General features: G+C 37.2%; 1 protein-coding gene across 2 annotated transcripts; it reads right to left on the reverse strand.

Moving 5' to 3' along the window:
- Positions 1 to 261: 261 nt before the first annotated feature.
- Positions 262 to 21,680, reverse strand: LOC110677081. Of its 2 annotated transcripts, XM_021847732.1 has the most exons (3): positions 20,649 to 21,614; positions 706 to 1,181; positions 262 to 642 (listed from the first exon to the last, which is right to left on the reverse strand). In XM_021847732.1, exons 1-3 carry the CDS (start codon positions 21,508 to 21,510, stop codon positions 376 to 378), a joined length of 1,605 nt encoding a protein of 534 aa, XP_021703424.1. In that variant the 5' UTR covers positions 21,511 to 21,614; the 3' UTR covers positions 262 to 375. The 2 variants fall into 2 exon arrangements, with proteins under 2 accessions (XP_021703424.1, XP_021703423.1); XM_021847731.1 differs by lacking the exons at positions 262 to 642; positions 706 to 1,181 and adding an exon at positions 19,738 to 20,109 and having other exon boundaries at positions 20,173 to 21,680.
- Positions 21,681 to 22,334: the final 654 nt, after the last annotated feature.

The following is a 22,334-nucleotide window of genomic DNA, read 5'->3' on the forward strand; positions in this document are numbered from 1 at the left end:
ACGAAATATTTCTCAAATTTGGAAAATATTTTCGAAAAAATATTTGGTACCGGTTGTGCGCAACGATTATGGCTTTCACATCTACCAAATATTTTTGAGATTGAAGCTTTCATTTACGAGATATTCGCTGTTAGATGCCTTTCCCCATACAAAATGAAATGAGAAAACCTCTGCTTATCAACTGTGGACATGATCAAAGCAGGTAATCTATTGGTTTGATGATGTAATTGGACCTAATGACGTATTGAGTAATTCACAACGTAATTCATGGGTTTTTGAAACACATTTATGTACATCGAAGTTTCACATATATAAATCTCAAATATGTAAATACAGCATTCGTCTATCAATAATAATAATAATAATAATATATCATTAATGTAACGGATCAATTTTGTCGCAAGCAAAAGGATTGTATCGTCCATCATGGTCCAACTTTTGGCGCTTCGTACTGTAGAGTAAAGACGATGCAATGGACGATGACTGCAGCTTATAAACTCCTCCAAACGTCAGAGGAAATTTCTTTTTCGCTGCTTTCCTCAATTCGACGTAATCTAATGTAATCTCCTGTACGTAGGGCAAGAAAACATTGTTATTTGGCCCAGTTTTGCAGTTAATCGAACATTGCACCATGGTAAGACGCTGAAAATAGATTAAAGTTTCAATTCAAGAGGTTAATGTTAAACAACGCGAAACAAAACTCACTTTCAGCGATGTCCATTGTGAGATCATTCGGAAAAAATCGATGCTGATGTCAAGATGGTACAGTTCCATATGTTCCACTCCAAGGTCCCTACAGTCGTACAGGGCGTCATCTTCTATACGATTGGCATCATACATGCTTCTGAATATGACCAGCTTTTTAAGATTTTTGTGGCTCAGAAAGAAAGGGATTACAGTATTTTGGAATGATTGCTTCAGGCTGAATGATAGCAAATCTAAGTAGAGTTCTTGGATATAATCGCATTCTTTGAGCTGCAATGTGCTCAGAAAGGACACAGAAACCGTAAGGACTTTTAGACGGGGAAGATGTAAAGATATGGCGCTTTTTGAGCAAGTGACATCTCTGAGTTTGAGAAATTGCAGTTGTTTCGCTTGGATCGGACCATTTACTTTGAGCTCAATCCCTTGTAGGTCAAGTGTTTCCAATTTGATGAAATTTTTGAATACTTTCTCCAGATTTAGTGAGCCCTTTTCGAAAGGACTCCACAACAGTGAGTGGTCAACTGTGATGCTCAGAGTTCTCAGACAATTGCATTGGTGCATCGCTTCTATGTCATGAAGGGTTTGGGATGCACTTCCAAGTTTCAGTCTTAGATATCGCAGCTTATGCATGTTGACTAGGTAACTTATATTACAGTTTCTGTAAATTGCATCCACAATCACATTTTCAACGTTGGAAACGTTTCCAACAAATGTATCGTCAAAGTGCTTCGTGTAGAACATACACCTGATGAACTTGATGTTATCACAGATTGGAAACCGAAGCACGGCAGATGCATCGAAGCTGTCGTTAATGTGGACATTTTCCAAATTTGGTGCATTTAGGATCATCGTTTTCTGCCCTTGCCCGTCTAAGCGCTCTGTCCAAATTAGGGTTTTCAAATTTGTAAACGTCATATTGAAATCCTCTGGACCGATTATGAAGTGTTCGATGGATCGATCATCCAACGAAATATGGAATGATTCACACTGTTCCACCCAGTTCCGAAAGATATTACAAAATCGGTAGAGATAATCCTGTAGCCAGCCAACTAGATATAGTTTTCGTACCGTCGGAAGCCTTTGACTACACTCGGTAATCACCGCTTGCAGGTTTGACCATTCTTTCATTTCCAGGATGCATATAGGGCAAACGCTCCCTTAGTGGAGGTAGCTCCAATAGTGGAGGTAGTGTGTTTTGACATGTTTCGCACTTTTTTATGGCTATGTGATATTTTTCTATGATGTACGATGTGAAAATGATACAAGTTATCGAAAAATATTCATGAAATTTAACCATAAACCTATTTTAAACAATTATTTTGCTTAAATTTTTTGCTCCTTTGCACCTATAGTGGTGCATCAGTACCTATAGTGGAGGGTCCCATAAGAAATCAATGGTTTGCGCCACTAAAGGAACCATTCTTAAAACATACCTCCACTAAAGGAACAGTGTTCCTATTGTTGGTGCAAGGCTTTTTGCAGGGAAATTTCAAATGAATCGTGATTTTTATACATTTGAATGATAGAAGGATTTGAGATCTAGCGATTGATACGCTAAAATCATATAATTCATGATTTTATCACCATGTTTTAGCAGTTTTCCCTTAGGTGCACCACTAATGGTACATTTGCCCTAGTTTGATAATCTCGCATAAAATTCCGAATCACGTTCAGATGATTTACAGTGGACTCGATGATCATAAGTTGCCCTTTACGATGGATGAACTTTTCGGAAGCCTGGAACCACCTGTGACAGACCAGCGATGCCTTTTTCAATGTCTCAAGTCCGAGGTACGACATGATCTTCTGGAGAACCTCCGTCGGAAGCAAATTGATATCCATCTTGTGTGACAACAGTTTCGTACGAAGGCGGGGTACAGTTTTCCAATCACAAAATGCAACTTTATGAGGTCGATTCTCGTACCCTCCAGTAGGGTGACTTTGTTAGAGCAGTTCCGTACTGTGACTGTGATTTAAGTAATAATTTGGCCATTTCATTTAAACAATTCAATCGGTTTTGATTGAAATTAGTCATAGTAAATGTGCATCATCCTCAGGTTGTCCAGCCGAGTCGAAAATTTCTCATTTATACCGTGACAAAACGCGTGTTTTTTAGGCATTAGAGATAAGCAAAGTCAAATATCATACTTTTTCACAAGGTACCATTTCCCATCACCCAACGGTTTTTTCACTAGTATGTGTGGGCGTAAAATACGCCTTCGCGGAGAGTTCATGCATAGTCCGAAGTGATTCATTCTGTATGGTCTTATCCACCGGTGTACTAAATTCACTCGGTTCAAGAATTGTGACACTTGAGCGGGTCCGAAACACGTGGGGAGCATACAGAAGCGTGCCCCGCTCAAGTGTCACAATTCTCAGACCGAGTGAATTTAGTACACCGGTGGATAAGACCGATGCTTGTTTTGCTGCTGCACTTGGTCTACGCAGCATGGTGGATAGATATGCATAAAAAATGAACCAAAACAATATACATAGCCGTATGAAACCAAAAATGACCGATAGCTTCTTTATTTAAAGAGATAGAGAGTTGCAATCACGATGAGAGGGGTTCCAATAAATTGGTCAGACATGGACGTAGCCAGGATTTCTACCAGGGGAGGGCAAGCGGCCACAAAAGTTCATTCACAAATTTCATGCAAAACGATCATTACACACAATATATGTACCTTTTTCCATGGAAAATTAAACTATGACGGACATGTAGGTACTCCCCTAATTCTTTCACAATGAGAAAAGTAGAATTCTGAACGCTTCTTGGTTCAATATGTTGTTGACAACAATGTTGAGTAATGGGTTCATTTAATATCTTGGAAAACACAGCGTAACAAAACAGCATTTTTGTGTGTCTCAAGGACGGAATTATGTGTCTCCATCAGATTTGGGGTAGCTGAATTAAATGCTGTTTTTAGAAATGCTACAGGTCGTTAAAATTTTATAAAAGACTGGTTTCATTGATGTTTATAAAAAGTTTAAAATATGATTTATCGAACTTTTTAGTGATCTAATCCATACTCGCTAAGTAGGCCTTGATCAGGCAAAACTGTTTTTCTCTGCTTGCCATATTCCTTTATACAGCCCACAGACGTTCAGACGGTTTGACCAACATTGGCTCCGCCCCCCAAGTTAGTGAAACCAATTTATGTTGGTATGACCGTTTGACGGAATGTAAAATCTTGTTGCATCAACATTAATGTGTCCGGGATGGAGAATATTTTCGAACGTTGATTTTTGTTGCCGGGAATGCTAAATAGGTATAAATTATTTACGATATCAATCGGACGAAACAAAAATCGATAAGTAATTTATGAAGATTCAAGATAAACAAATTACAAATGTTATAAGTGCGGAATTTCAGCCATTGGTATTTGTCCAATGACAACATATATTTAAGTTTCCAGTAGAGAGGAAGGGATTCCCACAGAATATCTTGCAAGGAATAGAATTGAAAGTTTTCTCAAAATTTTCCACAGGGATTTCTTAATAAATTTAACCAGGGAATTCTCCAGATTTTTACATCAGAAATTAATCCGGAAATTTCTACAAAAATTCCCCACCAAATCACTATAGTTATTCCTCCTTTGGAAAATCTTTCAACAAATGCACAAAAATTTCGTCCGGAAAATCCTCCAGGAATTCCTTCAGCGATTCATCCAGTAAATCCACTTGGGATTGCTATATGAGGAAATTACCCCAGGAATTCCAGAAGAAGTAACTCCAAGAAATTCCTTCATAAATTTCAATGAGATTTCAGGCAAAAAATTCCAGTTCAGAAAATTCTCCAGAGATTCTTTCAGAGATTACTTCAGAAACTACTAGAGCAACTCCTCATGAATTGAACATTTGATATTAATCCAGACATTTTTTTTAAATTGACTATAGAGCTTCTTCATAATTTAATACAGAGCCTCCTTCTGATTTTTTTAAAGAACTCTCCATCAAATTTCTTAACATATTCCTCCAGAAACTCCTCCACGAATTCGTTCCAAAATTCCTCTGGGGATGTATCTAGAAATTCTTCCTGTCATTTACTTAAGAATTTCTCTAAAAAATCTACAGGGAATTCACTAGAAATTCTTCCAGGAATTCTTCTAAGTTTTTTTTCAGAAATTTATGTACAGGATTCTTTTAAAAAGTTTTACATAGATTGCTCTACCATTCTTCTAAAGTACACCAGAATTATTAACAGAATTGCCTCAAAGATTTTTTTTAGAAGTTCCTCTAGAAATTCATCATATAATATCTCTAGAATATTTATAAATAATTCTTTCAGCTTATTTTCCTTGAACTTCTCTATGATTTGCTTCAGGAATTTCTGTATGTGTTACTGCAAGAGTTTTTACAAAAAAAAAGTATTTCCAAAAGGTACTTCGGAAACTGCTCTATTTATTCCTCCAGAAATTACTTCTGAAAGTTTACAATCTTTCCTCTAGAAATGACGGTAACTAACTAGTAACATTTTAGGAGCTACTTTTCAGCGAAATTGTTCATTCGGTTGCTTTAGAAATTTCTCCAGATATGTCCCCATGGAATCACGCAGGAATTTTTTCATGATTTCTTCCTCTAAAATAGCCAAAAGTTACTTCATGATTTTCACCGGGTATTCCTACAGACTTTTTTCCAGCGATTACTCCGAAATTATTCCAGATAGTCTCCATGGAATTGTTCTTGAGGTACATTCAGAATTCCCTCTTGGATTTCTTTCAACGATTTTTTCCACCGTCAGGAATTACTCCGGAAATTCATCAAGGGGGTTCAGAGTCTTTCAGGAATTCCTCCATGGATTCTTACTGTGATACTTCAAAGAGTTCCTTCAGGAATCCTTCCAGAACTTTCCCACAAAATTCCTTCAATAAATCATCCAAAAATCTATGAACTACTTCGCATTTTTTTTTAATTTACTCAAAATAATTTATTTAAGCATTTCTTCACGAATTTCTCTAGGTATTTCTTCCGGAAGTCCTCCAAAGATTCCATCAGGAATTTATCCTAAAAACCTTTCCGAAAGAATTTCTGTAAGATTCAAGAATTACTTGAAGATATTCTTTGTGCAATCCGTTGAGATACTTCTCTGAAGGAATTTCTTCAATAACACCATACGAAATCCCTGAAAATATTCCTGGAGGATTTTCTGAAAGATTTTCTAGATGAATCCCTTGCGGTTTTCATGATGAAAATTCCAAACGGAGACACCCTGAAGGGATCCCAATAATAATTCGAGGAGGAATAGCTGAAAAAATCCCTAGAGCAATTCTTAGAGGAAATCCTCTAGGATTTCCTAAAAAAACGCTATGGGAAAATTGTACAAATTTCTGAAGTAGTTTGTGGTACCATCTCTGAAGGAATTTCCTGAGAAACCCCGGTATCCCTGGAGGAATTCCTGAATGAAATTCCGCAGGAAGTTTTAGGAGAACCTTGGAAATTATTCTGAAAGGATAACTGAAGAAATTTCTAAATGAAATCGTGGCGTTATTTCCGAAAGAATATCTACAGGAATTTTTGAAACTTTTCTTAAGCGATTTATAAAGTAACCCCTCTAAGTAAAAGTAAAGGGAAAAATCCTTGGAGTAGTTTTTGGAAAAAAGTGGAATTTCTGAAACATCCCTGGAAGATTTTCTGGAGATATTTCTTAATCCTTGTATAAAATTCCGAAGTAATCACTGGAGGAAATCCTGCCGGAATTAATAGAAGAACCCCTGGAGACACGTTTGAAGGAAGCCCTGGAATGATTTCTGTTTTTTTTCTTATAGGCTTTCTGAAAAAATCCCACGAGAATTTTTTGATGGAAATCCTGTAGAAATTTATGGATTAATCTATGGAGGAAACCTTACGTTTTGAGGAATCTCTAGAGGAATAACTGGGAGAAATTCTGCAATTATAAAATTGAATCGTTGGAAAGATATGTGAAGGAATACTTGGAGAAACATCTAGAGTAATTTCTCAAAAAATGGCTGGAGGAATTACGGAGTAATCTTGACAAATATCTCGAGGAATGCCTTAAAGATTTTCTGAATATAGGAATCTATAAAAAGAATTTCTAAAGATATATCTGAACTTATACCTTGAAAAATTTTAGGGTTTCTTGGAAAATCCATCAAGGAATTTCTGGAAGTTTGTCCAGACGAATATTTGAAAATCGCTGGGAAATGTTCTGGAAAAATCCCTGAATGATTTTTTGAGGAATATCTGGAGAAAATTGTGTAGAGATTCCTGGAGGACTTTCTGAGCAAATATTTTCAGGATCTCTGGAGAACTTTTAAGAAATGTCTTAAGAAAAACTTGTAATAGTTACAAGAGACATTCCTGATAGCATCAGGATCGTGCAGTTTCTAAAAGATTCCTTAGAGAAAAATAAATTTTCTAAATTTTCTAAGAAATGCTTGGACGAATTCCTGTAGTAATTTCTAGATATATTTCTGAAGGAATCAAATATATTAATATAAATAAGGAAAAAAGTGCGCATTGAGTACCTGTAATTTTGCGAATAATAATTTTTACTTTTCCGCGTTAAGCCTTAAAATTGGTTCTGGACTTAGGTTGGCGGCTTTTCAATTTTACTCCCATTTGACAGCCGCTCTCCACCCTTGATCGCGACCGTGAACAATATCGAAAATTTTCTAGCTTATGGCCAGCAGCGCATAAACAAACTGAAATTTGACAGCTTGTTGATGCAATATCCCTACAGACACGGTACGATTAGTTCGTCAAACACATGGCTCCGCCCACCAGCGGTTTGAGTGAAATCAAACTCGTTTGATTTTGGTCGACCGATTCGTCAACCGTCAAACATGTTTCACAAACTGTCAAATTGGTTCGTCAGGCAGCATCACACACGGTCAAACATAGCACCAAAATGAGCACCAACCTAGGGGGCGGAGTCAATGTTGGTCAAACCGTCTGAGCGTCTGTGGGCTGCATTACCCATTTCAGATATAAATTATAAGTAATTTACTTCAGAGTTTTTGGTTTGCGATTCAGTGGATTTGCTGGGACTATTTCTTCAAGAGTTGTGGTTTTTTTTCTCAAGCAGTAAAGTGCTTCGTCCTTTATTCTAGTTCATCGTTGAAGTTTGGTGATTAAAGTTCATTTTGGAGTTTCGTTTGTTGGATGTTCAATAAGCAGAAGTATTTTTTATTTTATTTCTTCACTTTACTTATTTCTATTAATTCCTCAATCCTGGGCAGACGAAAAAATCAAAATCACATCTCTAAACGAACAAATTATGATCGCATATCTCAATTTGATATTGAAAGGATGTTTGAAAATTTTATTAATCTCAGCGCAATAGCTCAATATCTGAAAATAAGTAAACAAGATTAAAATTAGTTCTTTCACATGAAACAAAACACATTCAACAACAAAATGGTGGAACTGAACAGTGTGACGCTAGGACAATCTCTTGGAGCAAAAAGTAGTCTTAGAAAATTACGCTCTTATTTCCTTGGTCTTCCATCTGATAGGTATGAGCACCTCTGTATACAAATCTGAAGGTCTAGGCTTCGATCATGATTGCCGGCATTTTGATTATTTTTGTTCTTCGCAATCTGTCAGATATTGATATTGATTTGTTGGTCAATCAATAAATATGCTACATATTGTTTTGATCTTATAATATCCTAATAAGATATTGTTTAATACTTTACCATATTATTTTTTTTATATTAGTTTTGATCTTTTATCTCTTATCTCTAACAAACCAATAGTTGATCATGATCGTCAGTAATTATTTTAGAACAACAGAATATGATCTTGATCAGCTTTTTCCAGCTGCTCAGGATTAAATTTACATATTTTACATCGTTACTGATATGGAAACTGACGAGAGTGAAGGAGGGTCAAAAGATGGTTTTCAATTGAAACCTCTTCTTTGAATAAACCTTTTCATGTGAGGTTTATCCTTCCAGTTTACCCGGTCAATTTGTAGTATATTTTCGCAAGAAAGAAAATCCGATTAACGTTGTATTGATTTCATCTGAAATTTATAAAAAGTACAAATCGGTAAAAGAAATTAAAAAAAAAATCTCTCGATAAATTTGAAGTAATTTTTGAATCAAGAGATGATGCCAATTCTCTTGTGGAATCCAACATGTTTTCTAATTCCTATCGCGTTTATGCTTCTTGTGACGCATGCGAAATAAATGGAATTATTTATGATGAATTTGTGGATAGCGAAGATGTAAGGACCATGGTTCAGGATTTTTTAAGAAAAAATCCCATTCTCCTGTTGGAGTTCTGGATTGTGTTCGATTGCCAAAGCAATATTTTGTTAGAAATGATTCCAAATATATGCATTCGAATTGCATCAAAGTTATGTTCTCTGGTTCAGTCCTGCCAGACTTCGTAATTATTGATAATGTGAAATTTACTATCCAAAGCTTATGCATTGTGACAAATGTCTCCTTTTTAGACACACTTCCAGTTTTTGCTCCAATAAACAAACATGTTCGAAGTGTGGTGAACCGCATTCTTCGTCTGAATGTAATAAAAATTTTGACCTTTGTATTTATTGTAAACAGAAGCACAAATCTTTGAAAGATTGTGCTGTTTAGACTGATCATCAATCCAAATTAAATAAAAAAAAGAACCATTTATCATATTCTGAAGTAAGGCAGCGTCCATTTATTACGTAACGCTAAAATTGGAAATTTTTGACCCCCTCCCCCCCCTCCGTAACGCTTTTTGTATGAAAATTTTAAAATTTCTGTATGAGCCGTAACGCTTGAGCCTACTCCCCCCCTCCCCCTAGAGCGTTACGTAATTTGTGGATGCCGCCTAATGGAATTTTCTGTTATCACATTTCTTCCCCTAATGTTTTTGAAATTTTACCTAATGATGATGGAGTTGAATCATATGATAATTTCAATAGTTTTGTTTAACAAATCTCCTAATAAAATGAGAAGAACTGCTAATATTTCTTTGAACAAACAAAATAATATTTCTGATGAACCTCAACCATCAATTTCTTTTGTTATGAATTTTTCTTCCCTTAAGGCATCTGCACATCACAAAAATATTCCTGTATCTATTAGAAAAAAAAAAACATTTTGCTTGTTTTTATATTCCTCTAAATGCAAGTTTTCCTTTGCCTCAAATATAATGTATTTTGAATGAAATTCTTTCTTCATTTTATATATTAGGCGATTTCAACGTACACATTTTTGCCTACGGTAGTAAAAAACGGATGGTAGTGGTTCCAAAATTATGGATTTATTTGATAATTTTAATGTTAATATTCTTAATGATGGATCGATTACCAGGGTTGATGTGCCTGTCAATAATTAATCTTGTGTTGATTTATCCCTTTGTTCAAATAATTTATCAATGCAATCTTCTTGGAAAATTATTGATGATCCAAACGGTAGTGATCATTTGCCTATTTTAATTGAAATTCAAACACCTAAATACAATAATATATTACATGAACCATGTGCTCCTGATCTCTATGTCTATTGGACCAAATTTTCTGATCTTATACCTATTTCATTGGTAAATGTAGTTAATTTTGAATCACCAATTGAAAATTATAATACTTTTCTAAAGCTATTGAATAACTGTTTACGGAATTCGCAGAGCAGGAAAATCGAATGCTTCAAATTATTTCGCAGGTCCGGCTCCAGAAATCATCATTTATTATATTGTGAAGCTAAAGCACAGTTTACAAGAATTACCAAATTCAAGAAGTGAAAATATTGGATAAAATTGTTGAAAATCTTGACAGAGAGTCTTCATTATCGAAGTTATGGTCTGTAGCTCGTAATGGAAGGAATTATAAATCGTCTCTTTCCACTGTTTCGGAATATTCAGAAAAATGGATAGATGATTTTTCTTCAAAAATATGTTCTGATTTTGTACAAATTTAAAATAAATAAATTTCAAGACAAATCCTTTCAATTACTTTCCGGATCTTTGCAGTCCTTTTCATTGGCTGAATTTAATATGGCGTTATCAATTACCAACAATGCTGCTCCTCGAATTGATAATTTTTATTTTACCGGCTGCTTGGGCACGTCAGGAGTTAATCATCAATATTAACCTCCTTTTCCCGAGCAGCCTAGATAGCCGCGTAGTGTCGGTAACGGTTGTTTCAACTGGCTAAGAATTAACACTACGGACTGCCTGTTCCGGTGGTAAAAGCCCACCTCACAGGTGACCCCTAATTTATGGTGTGATGCGTACCGTGCCTAGGAATGAATGGTTAGGGGGGGGGGGGGGGTCTAAATAAAACCTAACCGCAAACGGAGCCTGTGGGGTACTAGGGCGCCCTCCACAGTATTGAGTCCTTCCTGTGCTACCCGGAGCAATGGTGCAGGTGACCTTGTGTTTCTCCAAGATAATCGGCTGCCCTTCTTCAGTCTCTATCCTGAGGCTTAATAAGGGTGAAATTATGAATATGTTGACATTTAATTAAAATTATCACCTATATGGATTCGCATTATGCGTTTTACACAGTGTATTCTGTGCTCTTTTGCCTTTGGCGATTTTAAATAGATACCGATCTGGTTTTTTCGTTGCTGGTCTTTTTCGTGCTGAGATTGCAAAAAGCTTAATCCTGCCTAGTTTGGGTAGTGGCTACGGTTAGGTTAGCTCAGATCAATCTTCAGCATAAAAGAACAGCAACGGTCAATCTTTGCAGACTCATGCAAAATGGTGCAGCCCAAGTGGCGCTAGTTCAAGAACCCTACTTTCGTAGAGGGAACTTCTATCTAGGTAACCTTGTGGACCCAGTTTTTGCTACTTTCAGCAAACTTGAAATGGCAAACTCGCGCTCCATGCCCCGCGCATGCGTGCTCGTTAATAAAGCAATCATTGCTACACTCATTTCTGAGTTAACTATTATGAATGTATGTGCTGTCACAATCGATGTTTCTGTTGGTGACCTCAACAGGAAATACGTCTATTGTTTGGTATATTTACCACATGATGAACAATCCCCAAAGGATGACTTCAAACGAGTTGTCGTACACTGCGTAACAAAAGGCCTTTCGCTGATTGTGGGCAGTGATGCCAATGCTCAGCACATCATCTGGGGCAGCTCAGATATCAACTTGAGAGGCTCCAGTCTGATGGAATACTTAAGTATTACAGACCTTGGATTACTTAAAATAGGCAATCGCCCAACCTTCATGGTTTCTAATAGAGAAGAAGTGTTAGACATAACGCTCTGCTCGAATAGAATCAGTCACGAGTTGACGAATTGGCATGTATCAGATGAGGAATCATTATCTGATCATCGCTACATCTTCTTTGAACATTCAAATGTAACTGCGCAGACTTTGCGTTTTAGGAATCCCCGGTCAACAAACTGGGAACTCTATATTGAATTGGTTGCGACCAAATTTCATGGATATTCTCCGTCCATTGAAAATCAAAGTGATCTGGATGATGCCGTTGATACTACAACATCCTACATTATGGAAGCTTTTGAAGAAGCATGTCCTCTGCGGTCTGTAAAGACTACAAGAGGGACCTCATGGTGGAATTCCGATCTGACTAGACTCAGGAAACAATGTAGAACAGACGGAGTTGGAACAGACGCCGTTCAGCTGGATCAGAGTCGTTCAAGTCGGCTCGCAAGGCTTACAAGAAGGCTCTTCGATCTGCTGAACGATCCGGCTGGAAAAACTTTTGTACAAATGTTTCCAGTTTGAGTGAAGTCAGTCGACTGAACAAAATCATAGCAAAATCTAAGGATTTCCAAGTGAACGAAATTCGCTTACCTAATGGTGACTTTACTTCTTCCGATGAAGAAGTTTTAGAATGTTTATTCAATACACACTTCCCCGGATGTGTGGACATAGCATCTACGGATGAACCAATGTCTTTTCATGTAGTTACGAGTCTCTGGCCTCGGCTCGCAGTATCGTAACTACTGAACCGATTCAATGGGCACTTATAAGTTTTGCTCCTTTCAAATCTCCAGGAGCGGATGGGATTTATCTTGTTCTACTCCAAAAGGGATTTGAGTTTGTTCTGAAAAATCTACTTGTAAGCAGTTTTGCTACCGGGTACATTCCCAGATCCTGGCGTGATATTACTGTAAAGTTTATCCCGAAAGGAGGACGTGCGTCGTATGAAGAAGCGAAGAGTTTTAGACCAATCAGTCTTGTGTGGTGTATGTTGCACAATGAGCAACCTACCTTTAGCGTGTTTGTAGTATCACCCCTCAGCACATGCTATGGAGCGATGCACGAGTTCACTATTTGACGGTTGAGCGGTGCCGTGTTATTTACGTGACCATAGCAACAAGTGAATTCGGCACCGCTCAAACGTCAAATAGTGAACTCGTGCATTGGTCCATACGGATGAACTCGCATTCATCTGTCGTGTAACGCTCATGTCATTCGTGACAACAATCGACAATCAACACACAGTAGGCCACGACTCTGCCTCTTTCTCTCATCGGACGGCATACAGGGCGAACGCATCAAAGGAGCTCTTAGACGGTGATGCTCCGGGCAACTAATAGTTAGAGATCGAAGCCCGCACAAGTCTGACCTCTTTTCTTCTGAAATGTCTGGAACGCATTATCGATCATCACATCCGTGATGTTTATTTGGCAAACATGCCTCATCATGTGAATCCCCATGCTTACCAATCTGGAAAGTCCACTGTGACTCTTTTACACAAAGTTGTATACGATATCGAGAAAGCATTCGCTCAGAAGCAATCCTGCTTGGGTGTTTTCTTGGATATTGAGGGTGCCTTTGATAACGTGTCTTTCGATGCCATATTGAAAGCCGCATGAAACCATGGGCTACCTGCAATGATTACCAATTGGATTCATCGAATGCTCAAAAACCGACATCTCTTCTCGACATTGCGTCAAGCAGCGATTCGAAAATTGAGTGTTTGCGGATGCCCCCAAGGGGGAGTCTTGTCACCTCTTTTGTGGCATCTCGTAGCAGATACGCTATTGAGGCAACTGAATAATTGCGGTATGTCGGAATCATTCTAGATTCCAAACTTTCATGGACACCTCACATTGATTTCAGAGTCAAAAAAGCTTGCATGGCCTTCGGTCAATGTCGGCGAACCTTTGGTAAAACTTGGGGCCTCAAACCCAAATATATCAAATGGATTTTCACAACAGTTGTTCGACCAATATTGGCATATGGATGTCTTGTGTGGTGGCAAAAGGGCGAAGTGAGAATATTCCAATCAAAATTGGGCCATCACCAAAGGATGTGCTTGATGGCGATGTCTGGTGCGTTCTCTACAACTCCCACAGCAGTTCTCGAGGCCCTTTTCGACGTTGTGCCACTACACATACATCTTAAACAAGAAGCACTTTCATGCTCTTACCGTTTATGGGTACTGGATCTACTGGAGAAAAATCCAGTGAATCGTAGATCTACACGCACTTCGTTGTTTCCACTTTTGGTGAATTGGGACAAAATTGTCCTTGCTCCAAGTGATCTCACAATTGCTTGTCACTTTCCTTACAGGACATTTACCACACAATTCCCTTCACGGGAGAGGACGTCTGGCTATTTGGAAAGAAGTATATCAAACAATATAGTATGTTACACTGAAGGCTCTCTTCTTGAAGGTAGAGCTGGTGCAGGAGTATATTCTTGTGAGTTAAGGCTGAATCAGTTTAACTCACTTGGTATAAACTGCACTGTTTTTCAGGCGGAAATATTTGCTCTTATGTGTGGAGTGCAATCAGCACTTCAACAGCGCGTAATGGGTAAAGTAATATATCTACTTCTGTTCAGATAGTCAGGCTGCTATAAAAGCTCTCGCTTCGGCCAACTCAAGGTCGAAGCTTGTTATCGCATGTCGAACTCAAATTGAGGAACTGAATTCAGTCAACTCTGTAAACCTTGTATGGGTACCTGGCCATTCTTACATCGCTGGAAATGAATTGGCTGATGAGCTAGCTCGCGATGGAGCATCGCATGACTTCATTGGCCCTGAGCTAGCTATTTCAATTTCAAAGTGCTGGGTGAAGCTGCAGATAAATTCTTGGGCGGCAACTCAGCACAAGCAATATTGGAATAGTTTGGAGTCTTGTCGTCAAACAAAATTGTACGTTACTGAACCATCTCCAAGGGTGGCGAAGTATTTAACAAATATGTCAAATTACAGTCTCTTGGTCAGAGCGTTGACAGGCCACTGCCGATTCAACTATCACAAATATTCAGTGATTCCAATTACTTGGTAAACACTTGTTAAGTGAAACTGAATTCAGAGGCCTGAATCTTCAGGATCAAAATTCAGCAAAGCCATATATTTGCGTGAGGAATATCATTGAGCTGGAAGTCACAGTAAGCCAATTGGCCATAAGTAGAGTTACCGACACCTAACAATCACTTCGCCATAAAGGATTTCATTAAGGTGACACAGTGTGGAATCAACTTTTAGGATTGCACTGAAATTTCAAAGGCACAAATCACGCGAAGAAAGCATCCAACTACAGTGAACTTTTTATTTTGGATTTGTGCACTAGCAGAAAGCTTAAAATAAGAAGATCAGAAACGTTTGCCCACTTCTCCAGTTTTGTGCCTTTGAAAACGTGAGTAGGGGCACAAGTCGGCCATCTTTGGATTCCGAGATGTTTCACCTTAAAGCAATTTTTTCCTTCCGTTTTATTCCTAATTTCCGCATTAAAAAATCTTACCTACGTCCGTGAGCTGCAAGACACGGAATTTAAAGAAGGATACCGACTACTCTCTCCGAATGCTTCCATCAGATGAAGATCAGCAATTCATTACGAAGAACGATGACATTTCAGAAGAATAATAAATAATAAAAACATTATGTTCGCATCGTTGAGCAATAAAATAACTTGTTTAGTAGTTTTTCAAAGAATGCTGAAATTTTCAAAGAATAATAAATTCACTAGAGATAAAAATTTCAGGCAATGTACAAAAAACCTACATCTTTAACTAAACGTCATTCGACCAAAATAAATGTTTTAAAACAATTCGACCAAATGTCCTTTCAACCAAATGTACTTTCGACCAAACGTCATTCGACCAAATGTCATTCGACGAAATGTCCTAAAGCCTAAAAAAAGTAGTTATTTTATAATGTCAAAAATTAGACAATTTTTGTAATGCGACACCCCAATAATGCTACTATTTGAAAAAAAAAATATATTTTCAAAGAACCAATAATTCGTTTTGGACAATCAAACCCGCATACACTACCCGTCATAAATACGGACTCACTAAAATAAGTATTGCAACACTCAGCTGAATATTGAATCACCCCCAAAAAGTTTAGCATCACCTCAAAACAGGTAAATTCACATTGATATACCGTTTTGTCTCAAATTCCGAACAGACTCATATTCCGAACACTCGATTTTTGTATGGCGATTTGGTTGAAATGTTTCGTTGAAATATGTCACCAAATAACAAGGATATGGCAGTCAATTGCAATTCTCTAGTTTGAGACCAGTAGAACAAGCTCAGAGAAATTTATAAATAATATTTTTAAAGTTATTTCATTTGAATACGATTTATTCGTGCTGTTCGGAATTTGAATCAAGGTGTTCGGAATATGAAACATAATTAACACAGTGTTCGACATTTGAATCAAAATGTTGTTCCATTCTTTTGCGTAAAAACAATACTAAATCTAATTAAATCAACATTATTATCGGTACATTCAACTACTAACAGTTAGACTTTGCGAAGAAATCAAAATTTGCTCAAATATCAGCTAATTTTTGCCAATCAGATGCATTTAAAGTCACTGTTGGCCTTAAGTGTTCGGAATATGAGTCAAAACGGTATCTCGAGATCCTTACGACTTGCAAAGAAGCGATCTTCAGCAAAGTTGTTCAGGGGATCAAGGACATCCGGAAAGCAAATAATTTGGTTCGCGATTTTGCCGCTAGGTAGCGCTAGTGAGCATGTAAAGCTGAGCATTTTAAACTAGTTCTAGCTTGTGATTCACAAGAGATAGAAAGTTCGGATCTTCGGCAAAGTTGCTCAGGGGTTCAAGGACATCCGGAAAGCAAACAGTTTAGTTCGCGATTTTGCCGCTAGGTGGCGCTAGTGAGCATGTAAAATTGAGCATTTTAAACTAGTTCTAGCATGTGATTCACAAGAGAGAAAGTTCGAGTCTTCGGCAAAGTTGTTCAGAAGGTCAAGGACATCCGGAAGACAAACAATTTGGTTGTAGATTTCACCGCTAGTTGGCGCTAGTGAGCATGTAAAACTGAGCATTTTGAACTAGTTCTAGCTTGTGATCCACAATAGATAGAAAGTTAGAGTCTTCGGAAAGTAAAGATTAGAAAAAAAGTAAAGTACATCTGAATAGCAAAATGTTTGGTTCCTAATTTTGCCACTAGGTTGCACTAGTACGCATATTTAATTAAATATATGAAACAAATTCTACCTTTTGAGCCAGATGAGATAGAAAGTTTGAGTCTTCGGCAAAGTTGTGCGGAAAGTCAAGAGCAACCAGAAAACAGTTTACTCTGGAGGGATGACTGTACCTAAACATTATGAATAGATAAGATAGAATCTTTAGAATGCTGTTCAGAAAGTCTTTGGCATTTGGAAGTTGAAGTGATTAGGGACGTAATCATTTTAAATTGAAGTGATTCAGGTCTGATCAATTGTATAATCAAGTGTATCATATCTGATTCATATTTTAGTGATTCTGGTATGACTTACTCCATGTGCGAGTGACTCAGTCAGGACTCATATTCAAATTATTCAAGTCAGAATCTCTTCATATATAAGTGGTTCAAGTTTGATTGACTTGATATCCAAGTGATTCATGTATGATTCTCTTTATATTCATGTCTTTCGGGTTTGATTCACTCTATATTCAAGTAATTCAGGTTTGACTTGAATATGGAGTAAAAAAATTCATGTCGTATTCACTCCATATTCAAGTGATTCAGGTTTGATTCGCTTTATATTCAAGTGCTGCAGGTCTGAAGCACTTCATATTCATTTATTTCAAGTACGAATTACTTGATATACAAGTGGTTCAGGTTTGATTCATCTAGAATTTTCCACTTTTCTGGTATGACTTCATGTTTAAGCAGGTTAGGGCTGATTCACTTCATTTTCAAGTGATTCATGCTTGAATCATTTTATGTACGTGTTTCAGGTTTAATTAGTTCAATATCCAAGTGATTGATGTTTAATTTTTGAAGTAAATTTAAGGCATTCAGGTCTCATACACTTTATATTCAAGTGTTTCAGATTTGATTAGCTCCATATCCAAGAGACTCATGTCCAATTCACTTCATATTCAAGTGTTTCAGGTGCGAATCACTTCATGTGATTCATGTCTGATTCACTTCATAGTCAAGTGTTTAAGGTAATATTCAATTCATATACAAGTAATTCAGGACCGATTAACTTCTTGTTCAATTTATTCAGATATGATTCGCTTTATATCCAAATGATTCATGTCATGTGATACTTCATTTTTGAAGAATGCAGTACTGATTCATTTTATATTCAAATGATTCAGGTCTGATTCACTTCATTTTCAAATGTTTCAGTTTTGGTAAGCTCATATTCAAGTGATTCACATCTATCTGTTGATTCATATTCAAAGGTTTTAGATCTAGTTTACTTCATATTCAAATAATTCAGAGATAATTAGTTCCGTATCAATTCATCTGATATCAAAATTCATCTTCATATTCGAGTGAATCGTGTCTGAGTTACTTCATATTCAATTGACTCAGGTGTCATACACCCAGACTACAGTTATTCCGGTTTGTTTTGCCTCGTTGCTCAATAGGCTAGGGGAAGTGGTGCACCTAGCATGAATGAGGGATGAACTTATCGCTGAGAAAAAGTAGATTTTGTATAGGCTAGGAGAAGTGGATGAACAAGGATGAATCTGTCATTCAAATACTTGTCAAATTCCATACAAAATCTACTTTTTCTCAGCGATAAGTTCATCCCTCATTCATGCTAGGTGAACCACTTCCCCTAGCCTATGGAATTTGACAAGTATTTGAATGACAGATTCATCCTTGTTCATCCACTTCTCCTAGCCTATTATTAAGGTTTATTTTAATTCGCGTCTCAGTACTTCGGAGCTTATCTACTCATTTTAAAGTGGTTCATGTCTAATTCATTTCATATTCAAGTGTTTCAGGTTTGATTCACTTAATATTCAAGTTATTCAGGTCTGATTCACTTAATGTTGAACTAGTTTGAAATGCTCATTAGCGCCACCTAGCGGCAAAACAGTGAACTAAACTATTTGCCTTCCGGATGTCCTTGATCCCCTGAACAACTTTGCTGAAGATCGTTTCTTTGCAAGTCGTAAGGATTTTGACATATAGTAATGTGAATTTACCTGTTTTGAGGTGATGCTAAACTTTTCAGGGTGATTCAATATTCTGCTGAGTGTTGCAATACTTATTTTAGTGAGTTCGTATTTATGACGGGTAGTGTATAACAATGCAATGTCATCAAATACCCTTCTAGTTCATATATAAGACTGTCGTATAACACTTAAAAAACTACGATATAGAACATTTATAAAAAAATTCTCAACATTAAATTATTATATTAACTTTATATAACTTTTTAGGTACGTTTTTTATGGTATTTTCCATCAAATTTGTGTTTTTCTACACTCTTAAAAATAATGAAAATCACCGCGGACGTAATTCACATTATGACTGAAGTGATGAAATGACGTAAAACTGTGTTCTGAAAGTTGTATTGAACGAAAAATGTAATTTTACATGATAAAGAACATGAAAACGATGATTGATATTTCCCAAATCAGACACCATCGTGTTTGAAGTGTGACACAAATTCACGTCATTTGGCTCGCTTCTTTGATGTGCATCCAAGAGACGTAAAATCACATGATTTTTTCGGAGTGTATACAATTAAACATATTGTCTTTCATGTTCTGCATAGCTTTGGAAATATTTTTTGGCGTGGATGTGCGTTTAATGTGCCAGAAGAGTCAAAAGCTCCTTATATGAAAGTGAAAAATAACTTCAAATAGATTGGTTTGATGAAGTTAAGTAGATGGACCTAATGACGTATTGAGTAATTCACAACGTAATTCATGGATTTTTGAAACACATTTATGTACATCGAAGTTTCACATATACAAATCTCAAATATATAAATACTGCCTTTGTCTATCAATAATAATAATATATCATTAATGTAACGGATCAATTTCGTCGCAAGCAAAAGGATTGTATCGTCCATCATGGTCCAACTGTTGGCGCTTCGTACTGTAGAGTAAAGACGATGCAATGGACGATGACTGCAGCTTATAAACTCCTCCAAACTTCAGAGGAAATTTCTTTTTCGCTGCGTCCCTCAATTTGACGCAGTCTAATGTAATCTCTTGTACGTAGGGCAAGAAAACATTGTTATTTGGCCCAGTTTTGCAGTTAATCGAACATGCCACCATGGTAAGACGCTGAAAATAGATTAAAGTTTCAATTCAAGAGGTAAATGTTAAACAACGCGAAACAAAACTCACTTTCAGCGATGTCCATTGGGAGATCATTCGGAAAAAGTCAATGCTTATGTCAAGATGGTACAGTTCCATATGTTCCACTCCAAGGTCCCTACAGTCGTACAGGGCGTCATCTTCTATTCGATTGGCATCATAGATGCTTCTGAATATGGCCAGCTTTTTAAGATTTTTGTGGCTCAGAAAGAAAGGGATTACAGTATTTTGAAATGATTGCTTCAGGCTGTATGATAGCAAATCCAAGTAGAGTTCTTCGAAATAATCGCATTCATTGAGCTGCAATTTGCTCAGAAAGGACACAGAAACCGTAAGAACTTTTAGACGGGGAAGATGTAGAGATACGGCGCTTTTTGAGCAAGTGACATCTCTGAGTTTGAGAAATTGCAGTTGTTTCGCTTGAATCGAATCATTTACTTTGAGCTCAATCCCTTGTAGGTCAAGTGTTTCCAATTTGATGAAATTTTTGAATACTTTCTCCAGATTTAGTGAGCCCTTTTCGGAACTGGAGTCCTGAACTGTGATGCTCAAAATTCTCAGACAATTGCATTGGTGCATCGCTTCTATGTCATGAAGGGTGTTGGACGCACTTCCAAGTTTCAGTCTTAGATATCGTAGCTTATGCATCTTGACTAGGTAACTTATATCACAGTTTCTATAAATTGCATCCACAATCACATTTTCAACGTTGGAAACGTTTCCAACAAATGTATCGTCAAAGTGCTTCGTGTAGAACACACACCTGATGAACTTGATGTTATCACAGATTGGAAACCGAAGCACGGCAGATGCATCCAAGCTGTCGTTAATGTAGACATTTTCCAAATTTGGCGCATTTAGGATCATCGTTTTCTGCCCTTGCCCGTATAAGCACTCTGCCCAAATTAGGGTTTTCAAATTTGTGAACGTCATATTGAAATCCTCTGGACCGATTATGAAGTGTTCGGTGGATCGATCATCTAACGAAACTTGGAATGATTCACACTGATCCACCCAGTTCCGAAAGGTATTATAAAATCGGTAGAGATAATCCTGTAGACAGCCAACTAGATATAGTTTTCGTACCGTCGGAAGCCTTTGACTACACTCGGTAATCACCGCTTGCAGGTTTGACCATTCTTTCATTTGTAGGATGCATATAGTTTGATAATCTCGCACAAAATTCCGAATCACGTTCAGATGATTAGCAGCGGACTCGATGATCATAAGTTGCCCTTTACGATGGATGAACTTTTCGGAAGCCCGGAACCACCTGTGACAGACCAGCGATGCCTTTTTCAATGTCTCAAGTCCGAGGTACGACATGATCTCCTGGAGAACCTCCGTCGGAAGCAAATTGATATCCATCTCGTGTGACAACAGTTTCGTAATAAGGCGGGGTACAGTTTTCCAATCACAAAATGCAACTTTATGAGGTCGATTTTCGTACCCTCCAGTAGGGTGAATTTGTTAGAGCAGTTGCGTACTGTGACTGTGATTTAAGCAATAATTTGACCATGTCTTTTGAACGATTCAACCGATTTTGATTGAAATTAGTTATCATAAATGTGCATCATTACCAGGTCGTCGAGCCGAATTGAAAATATTTCGGATTTATGATGACAAAAGGCATGTTTGTAGTGCCTATTATAGGCATTATAGATAAGCAAAGTCAAATATCAAACTTTTTTCCCAAGGTACCATTTCCCATCACCCAACGGTTTTTTCACTAGTATGTGTGGGCGTAAAATACGCCTTCGCGGAGAGTTCACGCATAGTCCGAAGTGATTCATTCTGTATCGTATACTTGTTTTGCTGCTGCACTTGGTCTACGCAGCATGGTAGATAGATATGCATAAAAAATGAACCAAAACAATATACCTAGCCGTATGAAACCAAAAATGACCGATAGCTTCTTTATTTTAAGAGATAGAGTGTTGCAATCACGATGAGAGGGGTTCCAATAAATTGGTCAGACATGGACGTAGCCAGGATTTCTACCAGGGGAGGGCAAGCGGCCACAAAAGTTCATTCACAAATTTCATGCAAAACGATCATTATTTTCCACCTCTAAACATTGCATCTACTTCAAAAAATATTCCCGGATTTCAGAAAATTAATGATCATAATGGAGAAAATATAATAATGATAACAATATTTCAGGCAGTGAAAAAAATAATTTGTCCCTTTTG

The sequence above is a fragment of the Aedes aegypti genome, chromosome 2, assembly GCF_002204515.2.
Source record: "Aedes aegypti strain LVP_AGWG chromosome 2, AaegL5.0 Primary Assembly, whole genome shotgun sequence".
Taxonomy (NCBI): Eukaryota; Metazoa; Arthropoda; class Insecta; order Diptera; family Culicidae; genus Aedes; species Aedes aegypti.

Bases quoted from the DNA above. Each gene is read 5' to 3' on its own strand.
- LOC110677081 (XM_021847732.1), bottom strand. From the start codon at position 21,510: ATGGATATCAATTTGCTTCCGACGGAGGTTCTCCAGGAGATCATGTCG. The intron at 1,182-20,648 runs ATCTGGAGAAAG...AGGGCTCACTAA, and splicing joins TTCCGAAAAGGGCTCACTAA to ATCTGGAGAAAGTATTCAAA. The intron at 643-705 runs GTGAGTTTTGTT...ATCTATTTTCAG, and splicing joins CACAATGGACATCGCTGAAA to CGTCTTACCATGGTGCAATG.